The 14,788-nt window shown below is 36.1% G+C and overlaps 1 protein-coding gene across 1 annotated transcript; it reads left to right on the top strand.

Moving 5' to 3' along the window:
• The first annotated feature begins 4,839 nt into the window (after positions 1 to 4,839).
• LOC144557066 (uncharacterized) lies at positions 4,840 to 5,952 on the top strand. The gene is made up of 3 exons (XM_078305619.1): positions 4,840 to 5,193; positions 5,266 to 5,486; positions 5,577 to 5,952. The coding sequence occupies exons 1-3, from the start codon at positions 4,840 to 4,842 to the stop codon at positions 5,950 to 5,952; spliced, it is 951 nt and encodes a 316-aa protein (XP_078161745.1).
• The last annotated feature ends 8,836 nt before the right edge of the window (positions 5,953 to 14,788 follow it).

Below are 14,788 nucleotides of genomic sequence, written 5' to 3'. Positions count from 1 at the left end.
CAGTGTGCAAATATTCATATCTTGTCAAATATTCTTCTTTAAAATGCCGAGTATTCATACTTAATTAATAAGTAAAGTGTAAATATTTATATTGTAAAGTGTAAATGTATTGATAGGTACTGGGAGCGTCTAGGTGTTTATTACCAGCATGTACAAATTTGTTGATAAATATTGGAGATGGTTGAGGTTTATTAAAGTTTCTTTTTAACATTAATATTTGTACATAAATTCATAGGTATGTACACAATTGTTAATATGATTGCTATTATCTATAAATAACAATACACATCTTCACGTTTAAGTAGGAATACTAAGTGTTTTAGATATCAATAAATCAAATAAAGTATGTATGAAAAAAATAATAACATAAATGACTAGATACGAATACTTCATGTATTAACTATTGGTAAAACATATGCATCACATTAACACCAAAATTTGTACAAGTAGATATGAATACTTCATGTCTTAAAAATTAGTAAAAACATATGCATCACAGTAACAACAAAATTTGACCAACTAGATATGAATATTTGTTGTCTTAACTATTGTTATTTACCGTTTCATATATTAATAGCTTGAATATCATTAATTTTAAAAAATGTTAAATTAAGATACATTACAATGTAACAATTCATACTTCAATTATTAGTATGAATATTTTTCTGAGTACCTATCAATATGTTCAAGTACCAAACAAATTAATTGATTTAAGTTACATTACAACATAACAATTCAACTTCAATGTGTAAGTATGAACACTTAATGTGTTATATATTTTTTTGGAAATATAAATGTCATATGTAAACAATTCATATTACAAAAACTACCGTACTGGTGATTGTGTAGTGGTAGTCCAACCAGGTAGTTAATTCATGAAGCACATTTAGGAATTTTTCACAAATATTTTACAATATAAAAATTTACACTTTAATGTGTAAGATGAATACTTGATATTTTAAAAATGAATGTTTACAATAATTACAACGCCGATACTTGAGATGGTTATTACGAATCTGCTTGTCCTTGGTTTTTTGCATGTGGTCCCTATCGTAGTCGCTTTCAAGCGACGTTTGTGGCCCCCCAAAGTCAGTAGTGATCCCCCAGGTAGTTAATGCCAAAGACACATCTGTTGGTTTCTCAGAAATAATTTACAACATAAATATTCACACTTTACTGAATAAGTATGAATACTCGGCATTTTAAAGAAGAATACTTGACAAGGTATGAATATTTTCACACTGAGGTATGAATACTTGAATGACGAAGAACCCGAAAGTACTTCATCATGGATCTCATTTGAAAGAGAAAATTATGTAGAAGATGTTTGTGGTTTTAAATTCGTAAAATTTCTCACAAATCGTTAGAAATATTGATGATATTAAACGAACAAAAAAAATCTGCTTATAAAAACGTGTAAAAGATGGGTGTACAAAAGAAAGTTGATGTCCAGTTTTTATTTTTAATACTTAATGTCTTAGGTATGAATACTTAATATATTATATGATAATACTTGCACATATAAGTATACATACATGCACATGCCAGTTGTAAATTTTTTCAAATATAGGTGGTCCCCTAAGTAGTTAGTAGTCTTCTATATAGTTAGTGGTCCCTATCGTACTTTATATATCAGTTAGTTAGGGGGACATTTAGGGGACTAGAGTAGGGGGACTGTTAGTTGATCCCTTAATTTTTTTTTATTTTTATATAAGAGATTCGTACAAATTCGATAGGCCTGTATATACGTACTACAGGCGTACGGAATTATTTTTCTTAAGCAGACATTTCAACTTAATTATCTGCCTTACAACTCATATATAAGTTAAGGGACCGAGCGCAAATTAAATTATTTTTAATACTGTTTAGGATAAGTTAAAAGGGACCGAACGCAAATTAATTTAGTTAATGAATGTCTAATGAATTGTGAGTTTATATCCTAATTTCTAGTTTAATCATTCGAAAAATAAGGCTAAACTACGAATCCAAACAATTATGTTTAATACTATGTATAAACATAATCATTATTTATTTAAATAAACATTCAATCAATTTACTTAACATATACTTAACATATGTTTACTTAATTCAAAAATATAATAAAGATAAAAACAAAAACACAACAAAAAAAATAAAACATTTTTTTTTGCATTGTTATTTGTTATTTATACAGACGTATTGTCGAAAAAACTATGTCACGAAAAAGTATAAGAAAAATATATTGCAAATAACATTACATAAAATATCCATTATCAAATCCCAACTGTTAAACAATATCAGGATATATCCTGCCAAAATTATCACACCTGTTCCTAAAAGAACCATCAAATCGAATAGTAGATCAAAAAACACTTCTTTCTTTAATATATCATTCTCATTTTGTTGACAGTTGACCATAATCTGCAAAATGCTATAATTAATAAAATAAGAGATTTCAATTTATAGATGAATTGACTTTCTGCTTAACATGATTTAGCACTTTTATATCTGTAATGGTTACTTTCTAAATTGATTATCTCTAATATCTTAAAAGTTGGCAAGTATTGAGTTTGAAATAATATGATTCCATATTTATCTAAGAATGATTGGATTGTTTCATATAAATAGATCATCACAACATATTCAATCATTATTACATTTATATTGTTCATCTCATGTATGTATAAACATTATGTTTTGATGACTAGAAAATACTTTTACAATGTTTTCACATAAACATTGCATTACTTCAACTCAAAAATCATGATAACTTCAAGAGGTAATCCTTTTCTAGAATAGAAACAATTAAAAGAATTATTTTTCTTATTTTAAAAGTGTGCTTAAGTACCTTTTTAAAGGGATTATTTTATATATATATGGAGTACACCATCATATTCACATGACCTCCGATTAAAGTCCGAAACTAGAGCAACATAATATTTTTTGTATCTACCAGCATATGGTAGCCTCTACCTTTCCAACAAGTACAAAAGAAAATAACCCGTTTTTTTTTTATGTACCACCCTAATAAATAAGAATTAAATCAATACCATCCGTTAATTCCGAATTAAGATTCCGCCACGCTCGCACCGTAGATCTGCGAACGGGTCGCTACCCGTTCGCGTAATAGCTAAGCGGACTAACCCGTTCCCGACGACCCGTTCCCGACGACCCGTGCGCGCAACAGATCTGCGGACGGATGACCCGTGCGCGTGATAGATCGGCGGACTGACCCGTTCGCATTATTGATCTGCGCACGTGGCAGATTCTCCCTATATAGAAGATCAGTTCTGCAGAGCATTCTACACCCTCATTTTCACCGAAGCTGCTGCATAGGTAGGTTTTTTTTCCTTTTCATCCTTTTTTTTTTAAATTTATTTTTTGTAGTTGTTTTAATTTAGTTATTTTTTATTATTAGGTTTATTCAACAAATTATGATTGGAATTGCTTGTTATTTTGATGGTGAAGTATTACAAGGACCAAATGGCGCTTATTATAGCCACCAAGTGCCGAAAATGTTTAATATTCGGCCTGATTTGGATTTTAGAGGTTTAAATAGGGAAGTGTACCAACAACTCGGTATTGACCACCGTAATTATGAACTGATAATTACCGCAAGAATTAATATTGGCCAAGGCAATCAAACCTGGTTCCAACAGCTACCGGTACAAGACGATAGCAGTTGGCAGTTATATGTCCAAATGACAATGAATATGACTTTCAAGTTCCTGGAGTTATATGTTGTAGCCAACCCCAGACAAAACTCTAGACATAACTCCAGACAGAATACTAGGCAATTGTTGCAGTTGACTCAGGGTTTGGGGCTCGAGCAATCTGTAACGGGTCCTAGTCGGGCCCCATGTGTAGCGGGCCCTAGTAGGGTCCAATCTGACAGGGGTCGATCTCAGATTCCATCCTCGTCCTCTAGCCGAGTCCAATCTGAAAGGGAGCGATCTGAAACCCCTGAACGGCTTTATTATGCTGACAATACGGACGATGATCCTGAAGAAATGGAGGCAGAGGCTAATTGGGATGATAATGGGGACGGTGGGGTATCAGATCACAGTGATGAGGATATTGGTATTCCTGTGCTTGGTAGACGGAAGTGGCCTATAGTGGATCGTGGGGAAAGACATCCGTTTGAGCAATTTCATGACACATCAGGGTTTGGAGAGGCCGATAGCTCTTTTTTTGCGACTTGTGAGGTATATTTGTTAAATTATATTTAATTTTAATTTAATTATTAAAATGTTGTTATTAAATTGATGTTGTTTATTTTTTGTTGTTTCTTTTGTACAATAAAAGGGAGAAAGACATGAATTGTCAGAGGGGATGACATATGACAACAAGGATAAGATGAAAGATACAATTAACCACTGGCACATCAAACAAAATAGGGAGATTAAAAATACACACAGTGATACCACTAGGTTGAGGTACAAGTGTGTTAGCGCCCGGTGCAGGTGGGCGTTGGTTGCGAGGGCTACAGGCTTTGGTAATACTTGGGCCATCACGAAGAATGTGGCTAAGCACACATGTCACGCATCGGCATCCAGGTTAGATCATGCACAGTTGACGTCCGCTATGGTCGCCAACTGTATAAAATTGTCATTGAAAAAAAATGCTGATATTTCTATCCGGGCAGTCGCTGACTTATGCGCTGAAAGGTACGAGGGTATTGTTCCAAAGTACAACAAATTATGGCGTGGTAGAGAGTTAGCAATTGCTCGGGCCTTTGGTAGTTGGGAGGGGTCTTACGGGCTGATTGTCCCTTTGTTGGAGGCAATAAAAAGGTCAAATCCGGGAACCCAATATAAAATTGTTTCAAAGCCAACCACTAAGCCAGGGTATCGTTTTTTCATGAGAGCAGCATGGGCATGGGGACCATGTATTGCCGCAGTCGGTCACCTCAGACCCGTCATCAGTATCGATGCTTGTTTCTTGTCTGGCAGATACAAGGGTAAGCTGTTAATTGTAACCGGATATGATGCAGAGAATCAGTTAATCCCGTTAGCATTTGGACTGGTAGAGAACGAGGATTTTGAGAATTGGGGATGGTTCATGAAGTGGGTGCGGGAGTTTGTAATTGGGCGAAATAGATACATGTGTGTGGTATCTGACCGACACAAGGGCATAAAAAAGGTGTTTATTCAAGATGATTTGGGTTGGTGTGAGGAGAAAGGAGAGTGTGCTCACCGCTACTGCTCTCAACATGTGTTTGAGAATTTTGGAAAGCACACTAAGGATAAGGTAGCTTCCACTTTTTTCAAGGTTATGGTTAAAAAGAAGAAGAGAAGAAGATTGCAAGAAGGACTTGATGCAATCGGGAGGCGAAATCCTGCTTGGTTGGCTTATTTGGATACATGTGGCAAATATAATGAAAATGATGAGGAAGAACTGCCTAAACCATGGAAGGTGTATCAAGCTATGGATGATGGATCTCGCTGGGAAATAATGACTAGCAACGGTTCCGAATCGCTCAACCATGTCTTCAAAACTTCTCGCAGGTTTGTATTTTGTAATCCTCCTATTTTTTATTATTGTTTTCTGCACTTAGTTGTAATTTTAATTATTGTTTTATTATTGTTTTCTCATAGATTACCAGTTGCTGCAATCATTGAGGAGACATTCTACAAGTGTGTCAGCTGGTTTGAGCAAAGAAGTGAGACGGCTGTGCAATTGCAAGCAGCGGGTCAGCTTTTTTCCACTCGCGTGCATAAGAAGCTGGATAAGCACATTGAGAAGACTAAAAAAATGTCAACGCTTGCATTCGGCCATTATGAATTTATGGTGACCTCACATGGCGAAAAGATTAATTTTGACATGGAGAATGGCAGATGGGTACACACGTCTAGCGACTGCAGGTACAAGGTAATTCTGAAAAACGATCATGAGGTGGAATGTCAGTGCCAGAAGCCTCAGATGGGCGGAATACCATGTGTTCATGTGATGGCGGTGTGTCGTTTAAGGTAAAATTATGTTTTATTTAATTTGAAACTTCATATTAGGAACGGTACTACTTACTAATGTGTTAACATTATAGGAACTTGAATCCAAATGACTTCGTCAATTATTATTACAACATTCAAACACTCATAGACACATGGAGTGGTCAATTCCATGTGTATGACAATCAATGTGATTGGCCGGTGCACGAAGGAGATCTCTTAGTTCCAGAGCATCGGTTGGTAAAATTGGGTAGGAGACGACACAACCGGATCCAAATGTGGATGGATGTATTGGAAGGACGACGAAAGGGTCACCGAACCAGTAGAGAAACTCTCGAGAGGAATGCGAGAAGAAGAAGGGATGCGAGAGGAAATACGCAATAGGGTAATTTTTATTGTAGTAGAAGTTGTGATTTTATTGTAGTAGAAGTTGTGTATTTCTATTGTAGTAGAAGTTGTGATTTTAGCCAGGAATTTATATATTAATTTTTATTGTAGAATTGTGTGTTTTTTTTTATTGTAGAATTGTGTTTTTTTTTTTTTATCCGAACCTATGCCGTTTTTTTATTGTAGTAGAAGTTGTGTTTTTTTCGTTATTCGAATTCTAAGAAATATAGTAGCAAGCATAAACCAAATAACAGTCAGAATAACATGATAACTAGATAATATAGTAGCAAGCATAAACCAAACAACAGTCAGAATAACATGATAATAACTAAATAACAGTCCAAACAGTACGAATAGAACAAAAAGTCCAAATAGCCATAACAGTCCGAATAACTACTTGGTCGATGGTGTGTACGGGTCTTTCCTGATCTTATGTCTCTTACCGCGCCCCAACTCCTCCGGTACCTCCTCAATCTCCGAACCTAAGAAATTGAAAGCAGGCGTATACTGCCGCGATGGCTGTGGTGGGGTCTCCTCCTGTATATGTCCAAACAAAACCTCCTCAGGTGAGCTAGGAACAGGACCGAAAATAGAAGCTACAGCAGTCTCTGCTAAGGATGAAGCTGTCTCCGTCTGGTACACTGCTGCACTGTCCTCTGGTGGTGGATCATCCTGTGTGTGAAACTGAGGATAAGAGTAACCCTGAGTGTATATGGTATCATATGTCGAACCCACGTCAAACTCAAAATCCTGCGATGGCTGAGTCGGCTCAAAATCCTGTGATGGCTCGAACCGGGGCTCATCTCCCTGAAAATAGATTGTTAATAAATGAATAATTTGGTTTCTCAATAAGTAGGTTATTAGAAAAATGCACGTACCACTCGATCTCCAAAACTCTGAAATGCTGCCTCAGGCGTCGGTGCAGACAAGATCTCTGAAAGATCCGGCTCTGGTGTGCTCATCTGCTCTGCAGAATCTTCATCATTCATATTTGCCAAATCCTCGTATCTTGGAAGATCTGCTAGCCGCAGGATCTTGTCTAGCTGGTCTTTGTACCCCGCGACGACCACCGGAGGTGCAGATATGCACAACATCACCTTCCCCACCTTCTTCCAGCCTCTTGTGATCCCATATCTTGCAGCTTTCAGAACTGCCTTGATGTTCATGAGTACCTGTGAATAAACCATTTCATCAATATTTCAAAAGATGATTACCATAACTGTATTGAAATAATATAGTAGAAAATATAAAAAACTTACAATCTGTGCAGCCGGACCACTGCTAGGGATGAAACCATACTGGGGGGTAGTCGTGTCGCGTGGTACATGAAGCGGCTTCCTATTGACCTCTGACATGAGACCGAACATGTACACCGTGAATGCACAATTTTCCTGGTACCACTGTCGATACTGCTGGTCCCACTCCTCGAAAGCATAAATCTGGTACATATCAGGAACCATGTCATCCGGACTCATAGCCTCCAGTCGCTGTACATGCAAGGCGTGCTCCGTCCGCCAATCCTTCATGACCGTAGTGCATAACGGTTGGTGAAGATCATACCAGTCGTCCTTTGTGATAGGATCCGGGACTGGAAAATACTGGGCCATACCAAACTGTCTCATTACCCGTCCAGGGTAATAATGCTCAACAACCTGGTAGTAGATAAGCGGCACCTGCAAATATTTTATGTGTCTAAGTTTCAATTTTAAACTACAATATGTTTATTAATTGTAAACTAGAAAATAAAAAAAATCTAGTCGCACCTGAGCAAACCAGTATTCTCGCTCGCGACTGCAGATCGAAGGAAGTTTTGTGAGGAAAGAGTAAGGTTCTTCATCTTCTTCATACACTGTGACGCGAAAATCATACGGTCGCCACTCGACATGTAGATCTGGAGTCATCTGCTCGAATTGAGTTCTGAAAAAGAAAACTCCCGAAGGCTTGCCGTGAGGGGTCGCGACAAAGGTCTTTCTAGCGCAGAATCTCTGAGCATACGCAGGACAGGTCTCCCCGTCCGGACGACCCCAGTCTGGAACCCAACCCTCGTCTAGTGGTTGTGGACGACCAAATGGAAATCTCGTCCACGACCAATGCTGAAGAAGACCAATCGGTCCGTACAGACCTTGTTTGTCGACCTATTTTTATACAATTTGCATTTATTTTTAAATTCGATAAGAGAAAACAAATTATTTACAATAAGAAGAGAGAGTAATTTATACCCGGCACGCAATGCATAAGCCTCGGTACAGACATGCCAAGACCGCCGCACCCCAATTCATTTGTGGAGGGTCATCCAAGTCCCTCAGCCACTGCAGCATACAAGCAGGGACGGTGTTCCCAGAGGAATCTGGGAACAACCAGCAAGAGAACAGCTCCATTATGTAAGCCCGTGTCCACCGATCCATCTTCTCCTCAGGCGCATCTTCTTCCAATTTTCCACTACATGTACGAACTAATTTAGTACAGAGTATGAAGCATCACAATCAAATACTTACTATTACAAAAAAAATACTTACCTGAATGCCGCCCGCAAAAGAGGGATACTGATGTCATTCTTCGATGCAACCTTCGACCTCTTGAGGGACCTTTCCTTCATCAGGTTAGGTCCCAACAGTTCTTCGACGTCCTTTGTGAAGTCCCCGTACTCCACACCCGTCACCGCCCGTCCAGTAATAGGCAGTCCCCAGAGACAACTGACATCCTGGAGAGACACCGTAATCTCTCCGACAGGCATGTGAAATGTGTGTGTCTCCGGCCGCCACCTCTCGACCAACGCAGATAGAAGAGCGACATCTGCGACAATGGGGGTCAGCTGTGAGACATGCCACAGACCCAAACTCTTCAACACGGGAGCGTATCGGTCGTCGTAGAGGATACTCATCTGATTGTTCCGCGTATTCGTCAAGGTATGAGTCTGCATTCAATTTCAAAACAAACAAACATATAACTTACCTATTTTTATCTAAATGAAAATGAAAATTATTTGCATTTCTCAAAACAAAAACTTACATATGCGTTTTTCATCTTGTGCTCCTCGAATTTATACCAGCAAAGAGGACTGATACTCTCTTCCGTCATATTTGGAAATACGTGACGGGCCAGTGATAAATCTAACTGTAAATCATCTTGCGTCCGATTTTGATTGGTACCGCTGGTTGACGCCATACTAACAACAAATTAAACAATTTTATCAATTTTGACCTCTATTGATAATTTCAAATAGTACAAATCTAACAATAATACAAATATCTATGGTAATTCAATAATATATCACCATTCTTGAATGAATCGGTAAAAAATCTTACAATCTACACTAATTCAGAAAAAAATAAATTCTGAATTGGTGCATTTATACTCTATTTTGGTCTAAATACAACATTTCTAAATTTGTCAATTTGTAAATTGGTACATTTCTAAATAGGTACATTTCTAAATTCTAAATATAATTTCTAAATTCTACATACAATCACAATTCTAAATTGGTTTAAATACACAAATATTTTGGTACCCAACTAAACTACTATTTTACTGTAATTTACAATATACTACTATTTAATAAAAATTATACACAAATAATAGTATATTATAAATTACACATGAGAAACCATAGACAATTTTAATTAATGTCTATTTTGGTACCATAATACTACTATAATACTACTATTTAATCAGATTGCTTACTATGTTGTTCATTGGAAAAAAATGTCTATTTTGGTACCATAATACTACTATAATATCAACATATTGTAATTACACATGAGAAACCATAGACAATATATTATTTTGATCTAATTAACACAAATATTTACAAAACTACAAAAAAAAATTTGATCTAATTTACAATATACAACTATTTTGGTACCTAACAAAAATAAACTGCCTAAAACTAGAAAAAAAAATTAATCTAATTTACAATATACAATTATTTTGGTACCTAACTAAAATTAAACTAATAAAAATACTCCGGATCTGCCTCGTTTACAAGTCATTCACTGTCAGATCTACCTAAAAAAGTCATTATTATTTTACCTAACTAAAACTAAACTAATTAAATTATTTAACAAAATTAAACTAATAAAAAAAAAATTACCTGTTTACTGTGCTGGGCGGTGCGGAGACAGGGACAGCGACAGGGCTTCTGTAAAAACCACTGCGCAGCGGTATTTATCCGGATTCTCCACGTACGCATAACTGATATGCGAACGGGTCGTCGGGAGCGGGTCACATCGGGAGCGGGTCGTCGGGAACGGGTCATCCGTCCGCAGATCTATTACGCGCACGGGTCGTCGTGAACGGGTCGTCGGGAAAGGGTCGTCGGGAACGGGTCAGGCCGCTTATCTATTACGCGAACGGGTAGCGACCCGTTCGCAGATCTACTGTGCGAACGTGGCGGAATCTTAATTCGGAATTAACGGATGGTATTGATTTAATTCTTATTTATTAGGGTGGTACATAAAAAAAAAACGGGAAAATAACTAGGGTACGTTTGGATCGTGCAAGGAATAGCTCAAGAATAGCGATTTTTGGGTTAGTGATTGAGAATAGTGCTAACCCAAGAGATTCAAGAATAGCACTAACTTTGGCTATTCCGGATTAGTAGAAATGTTGTTTGGATTGTATGTTAGGAATAGCAAAGGCCAGCGGGTGCTAAATCGCTATTCTTGCGGGTGCTAAATCGCTAACCCAACGTTTTCACGGAATAGCGGAATAGAGCTAATCCGGAGCTATTCTTAATCTTCGTTTCACGTTTGGATGACCCTCTTCTAAGAATAGCTCCGCTATTCTGAGAATAGCTCTATTCTTTGAGCATCCAAACGCACCCTAAGAATAGTTTGAATTCTAATTTATTTTGTACTTTTTATAATACAACCTCAAGAACGTTTGATTATAACTAATACACCATTTTTATTATAAAATGTAGGCATCTGATATACTAGACATGTAGAAAAATTATTGCAAAAGGCTAATTTAATGTTGAAATTGGAAATCATTTCTTCTATATTCAAGGACACTGCAAAAATAATGAACTAATTTTGAGCAATTTAGTGTGAATTGAACTAATTTATGCTAATTGTTAATTAATTTTCAAGTTCAATGTTTTTCAGCATAAGTCAAGTGCATACTGAGAGGGAGAGTAATCTCAGAAATAATTCATGTAGCGTACAATTTGTTAATTTTATGCCACAGAAATTCAAAGCCCACTTTCGTACCAAGCGGCATGTCTTCACCCTATCAGTCAATGACTCAATGCCAATCAAAAGTTCAAAACAATACTTTTAATCCTGACCTGCTATATGTTTGACAACAAAGTTCACATTACGGAAAGATTCTAACAAAATAGTCGAGTACAGTAATTCAAAGAAATAAATTCTACATTTTAAATTTAAACTTCAAAACTGTTAGTCTCATTTCTACTACAACTTGTAACAAAACGCTTCTCTAGTGCTCACTGAGGCATCCAGTGACATTGATAATAGAAGTATAGAACACATCATATTGGCTAGTTTTTTTTTAAAAAAAAAGGCCTAAGTCCGTTTCATTGCCATTGAAACATAGAGTTTTTCAAAACAAACATAAAAGCAACATAAGGTTCACCAACCAAGCAACAAAACAACAAAAGCATAATAAGAACATGTAAGTAGTAGCTGAAAACAGTCATTAGCACAAAATAACACTAGTCTATGCCACCAGAAGAGCAATTGTGGCCAAAAGAAGCAAACTACAGAGCCGAATTAGAGTCACTGGAGATCCAGCCACCATCTGAGCATCATAATTAATTTGAGAAAGAAATTTAGAAAAGAAGAAGGTTCAAGAGAGAGAGAGGGGGGATGAACTGTCAGGGCGGACCTGGTGCGACCTTGGCGGACCAAGAAGAGAACCAAGGAAAGAGGAGCGCGAGAGAGGGAGGACCTATTCCTTAATCTTCTTCTGACTTGTCGACGGAGCAGGAGGCGCACGAGAGAAATAAAGGAGGTGCTGAGGGAAGAAAAAAAGCAACATAGGAGAAAGAGGCGCAGCGAAGAGAAGGGATGTGAAGAAGAGGCGGCGCAGATTGGATCTAGGATAGAGAAGAGAAGAAGCGCAACGCTCGAGTTCCAGCGAAAAAAATTAGACTCGTTGGATTTAAGCTGCACGATTTTTGACTCAAATCCAACGGTGCAGAACGAAAATGCGTGTGGTAATATGTATGGCTATACTACATGTGACGGGTCCAATTTGAACTAAATGTAGACTTCTACATTTATAAAGAATGTATTTAATCAAAAGAAGATAGATTATTTAATTGGAGGGTTCAGATTCAATCCGAATTAAGATCAATCAATCTCAGCCGTTAAAGTTTCAGGACAGCCAATTTAATTTAAGATGCATAATATAGAGAGATTTCTCTTGAAGTCTAATGGAAATTTAGATAGTGTTAGTTTTCTTGTTTTATAACTTTTTTACCATGACAAGATTCACACAATTACACAAAACTTAACTCTGAAAGCTTAGTGATTTTTTTTTTCAAAAAAAAAAAAATTGGATTTTTTTTATGAAAATTTGAGTTTTCATGAAAAAATCTTCAAGTTCGATGGAAATTTGTGTTTTTTTGGATCAGTTTGTATATTGGAAATGGATGTAATGCATCATCTTAAAAATTAAAGATGAAATTTGTACCCGCATGATTCCACTCTATGGGTCCTGTGTTTCTTTTATAATATTTTTCTTTTGAGTTCAGAGTGCGTTTGCTTTATTACACAATTTAATATTAGTAAACTTTGAACATAAAAAATAGATAATAATCAAAATATTACTTTATGACACACTACATAAATAATCAGTAGATGATTGTTAAGAAATGATCTATCATTTTAACTACTCATTCTCATGAAATATTATGCGCTTTAAATTGCTATTTGAGCAAAAATTAACAAAAATAATGCTATTTTTTCTCATTGCAACTAAATAATTGAAATTTATTTCTTATAATATTGTTCCTTTTATGTGCTACACAGAGAAATATTACTTGAAGAATTCGTCCTTAACTGTGATTGGTGGTATCTTCTTGGTATCAGTGTATTGATACCAGCATTTTATGAATTCGTATCCTCTGAGATATCTCAAACTTTGCGTGACTTTATGAAAAATCCCAACCATTTAAATATGTTCTGCACGAATCTCAAAGCATACATAATTTTGACCCCTACATCACCTCCGAATAGGCACCGGACACGTCGGTCACGCAAAAGTTGAGATATCTCAGAGGATACGCGCACTCGCATTTTATTGTCTCTATAAAATCTCAATGCAAAGCTTCATTGGATTTGAAATTAGCACCTACTCAGCAAAATCTCAATTAATAATCTCAATTTTCTATTTATTAGTTGGAGTTTAATTATGCAACTAAGTAAATGGGTCAATTTTCATGGAATATTTGGATTTCGGTCACTCATGATATTAATTTAGTACATCATATTTTTCACAATCTGCATTGAAATCAAGATTTTTATAAATATTTTTACAGGAATTTAACATGAGGTGTCACTTAACGGTGAAATTGATTTAAATGCTTTAATTTTAAACTTCATTTGCGAACAACATATATTTTGTTTAATCCATGCTAGGGGCTCCATAAAACGATTTAACAACAAATTTAATTATATATTCGAAAAGCTTAATTGATATAACCATCTTTTGTCAAATCTATAAAAAGAACGGCCAATTGTGCACCCAATTTATTCAATGGACCATTGTCTATATAATTCGACCCACTGCATACTATGCTACACAATTTCCACTTCAGTGATTTTCTTTGAAAAAATAGAGAGAGTTCGTGGAGCTGTTATTGAGCTTTATGCAAATCTCATTAATGCAATGTTCTGAAGCAAGAAAACTAAAAAAAGTTCCCTTGAATAAATATAAAAAAAATTGTTTGGCTTATCGGAAGATACTGACCTTAGTTATTTAATATTATAGATGTATTTGCTCTAGAGGCCTCTAGTTGTGTTTTTTTTTTTTTTTGAGAAACAGCCCTTTACACGTACGTAGTGACATAAGAAGCCTGAATAACGCGTCAGAAAGTTCCAAATTTGCATAGTTTCAAAATATACCTGTCACTCTGCACATACTAGGGCCTGTGGATTTTGTTAGAGATTGTACCAGTACCTCTAAATCGGAGTAAAACTTACACTGTTTAATGCCTCTGGATTGAACTGCATGCATTCCTCACAGTAAACTCAGTCCCTCCGCAGTGAACATCCATTCCCCACATACTGTACCACCAAGAGCTAATAAAATTAACAGATCAAAAATTAAATTATTCCTTTAATGGCTACTGAAATAAAGTCAAAATCTTATAATTTGTTATATACGTAATTAAGATGATTTAATATATCATCAAAACTTAGTTCACTTCCAGAGATCCCATAATCTTGTACCAGTTCTTCTCCTTTTACAAAAAGAACCCTATACAGATTCCTTATCATATCATGTAC

Source organism: Carex rostrata, chromosome 7 (genome assembly GCF_964058835.1).
Source record: "Carex rostrata chromosome 7, lpCarRost1.2, whole genome shotgun sequence".
Classification (NCBI taxonomy): domain Eukaryota; kingdom Viridiplantae; phylum Streptophyta; class Magnoliopsida; order Poales; family Cyperaceae; genus Carex; species Carex rostrata.
This window is presented reverse-complemented; position numbering and strand designations above follow the sequence as displayed.

Bases quoted from the DNA above. Each gene is read 5' to 3' on its own strand.
- LOC144557066 (XM_078305619.1), top strand. From the start codon at position 4,840: ATGAGAGCAGCATGGGCATGGGGACCATGTATTGCCGCAGTCGGTCAC. The intron at 5,194-5,265 runs GTGTTTGAGAAT...ATGGTTAAAAAG, and splicing joins ACCGCTACTGCTCTCAACAT to AAGAAGAGAAGAAGATTGCA. The intron at 5,487-5,576 runs GTTTGTATTTTG...GTTTTCTCATAG, and splicing joins GTCTTCAAAACTTCTCGCAG to ATTACCAGTTGCTGCAATCA.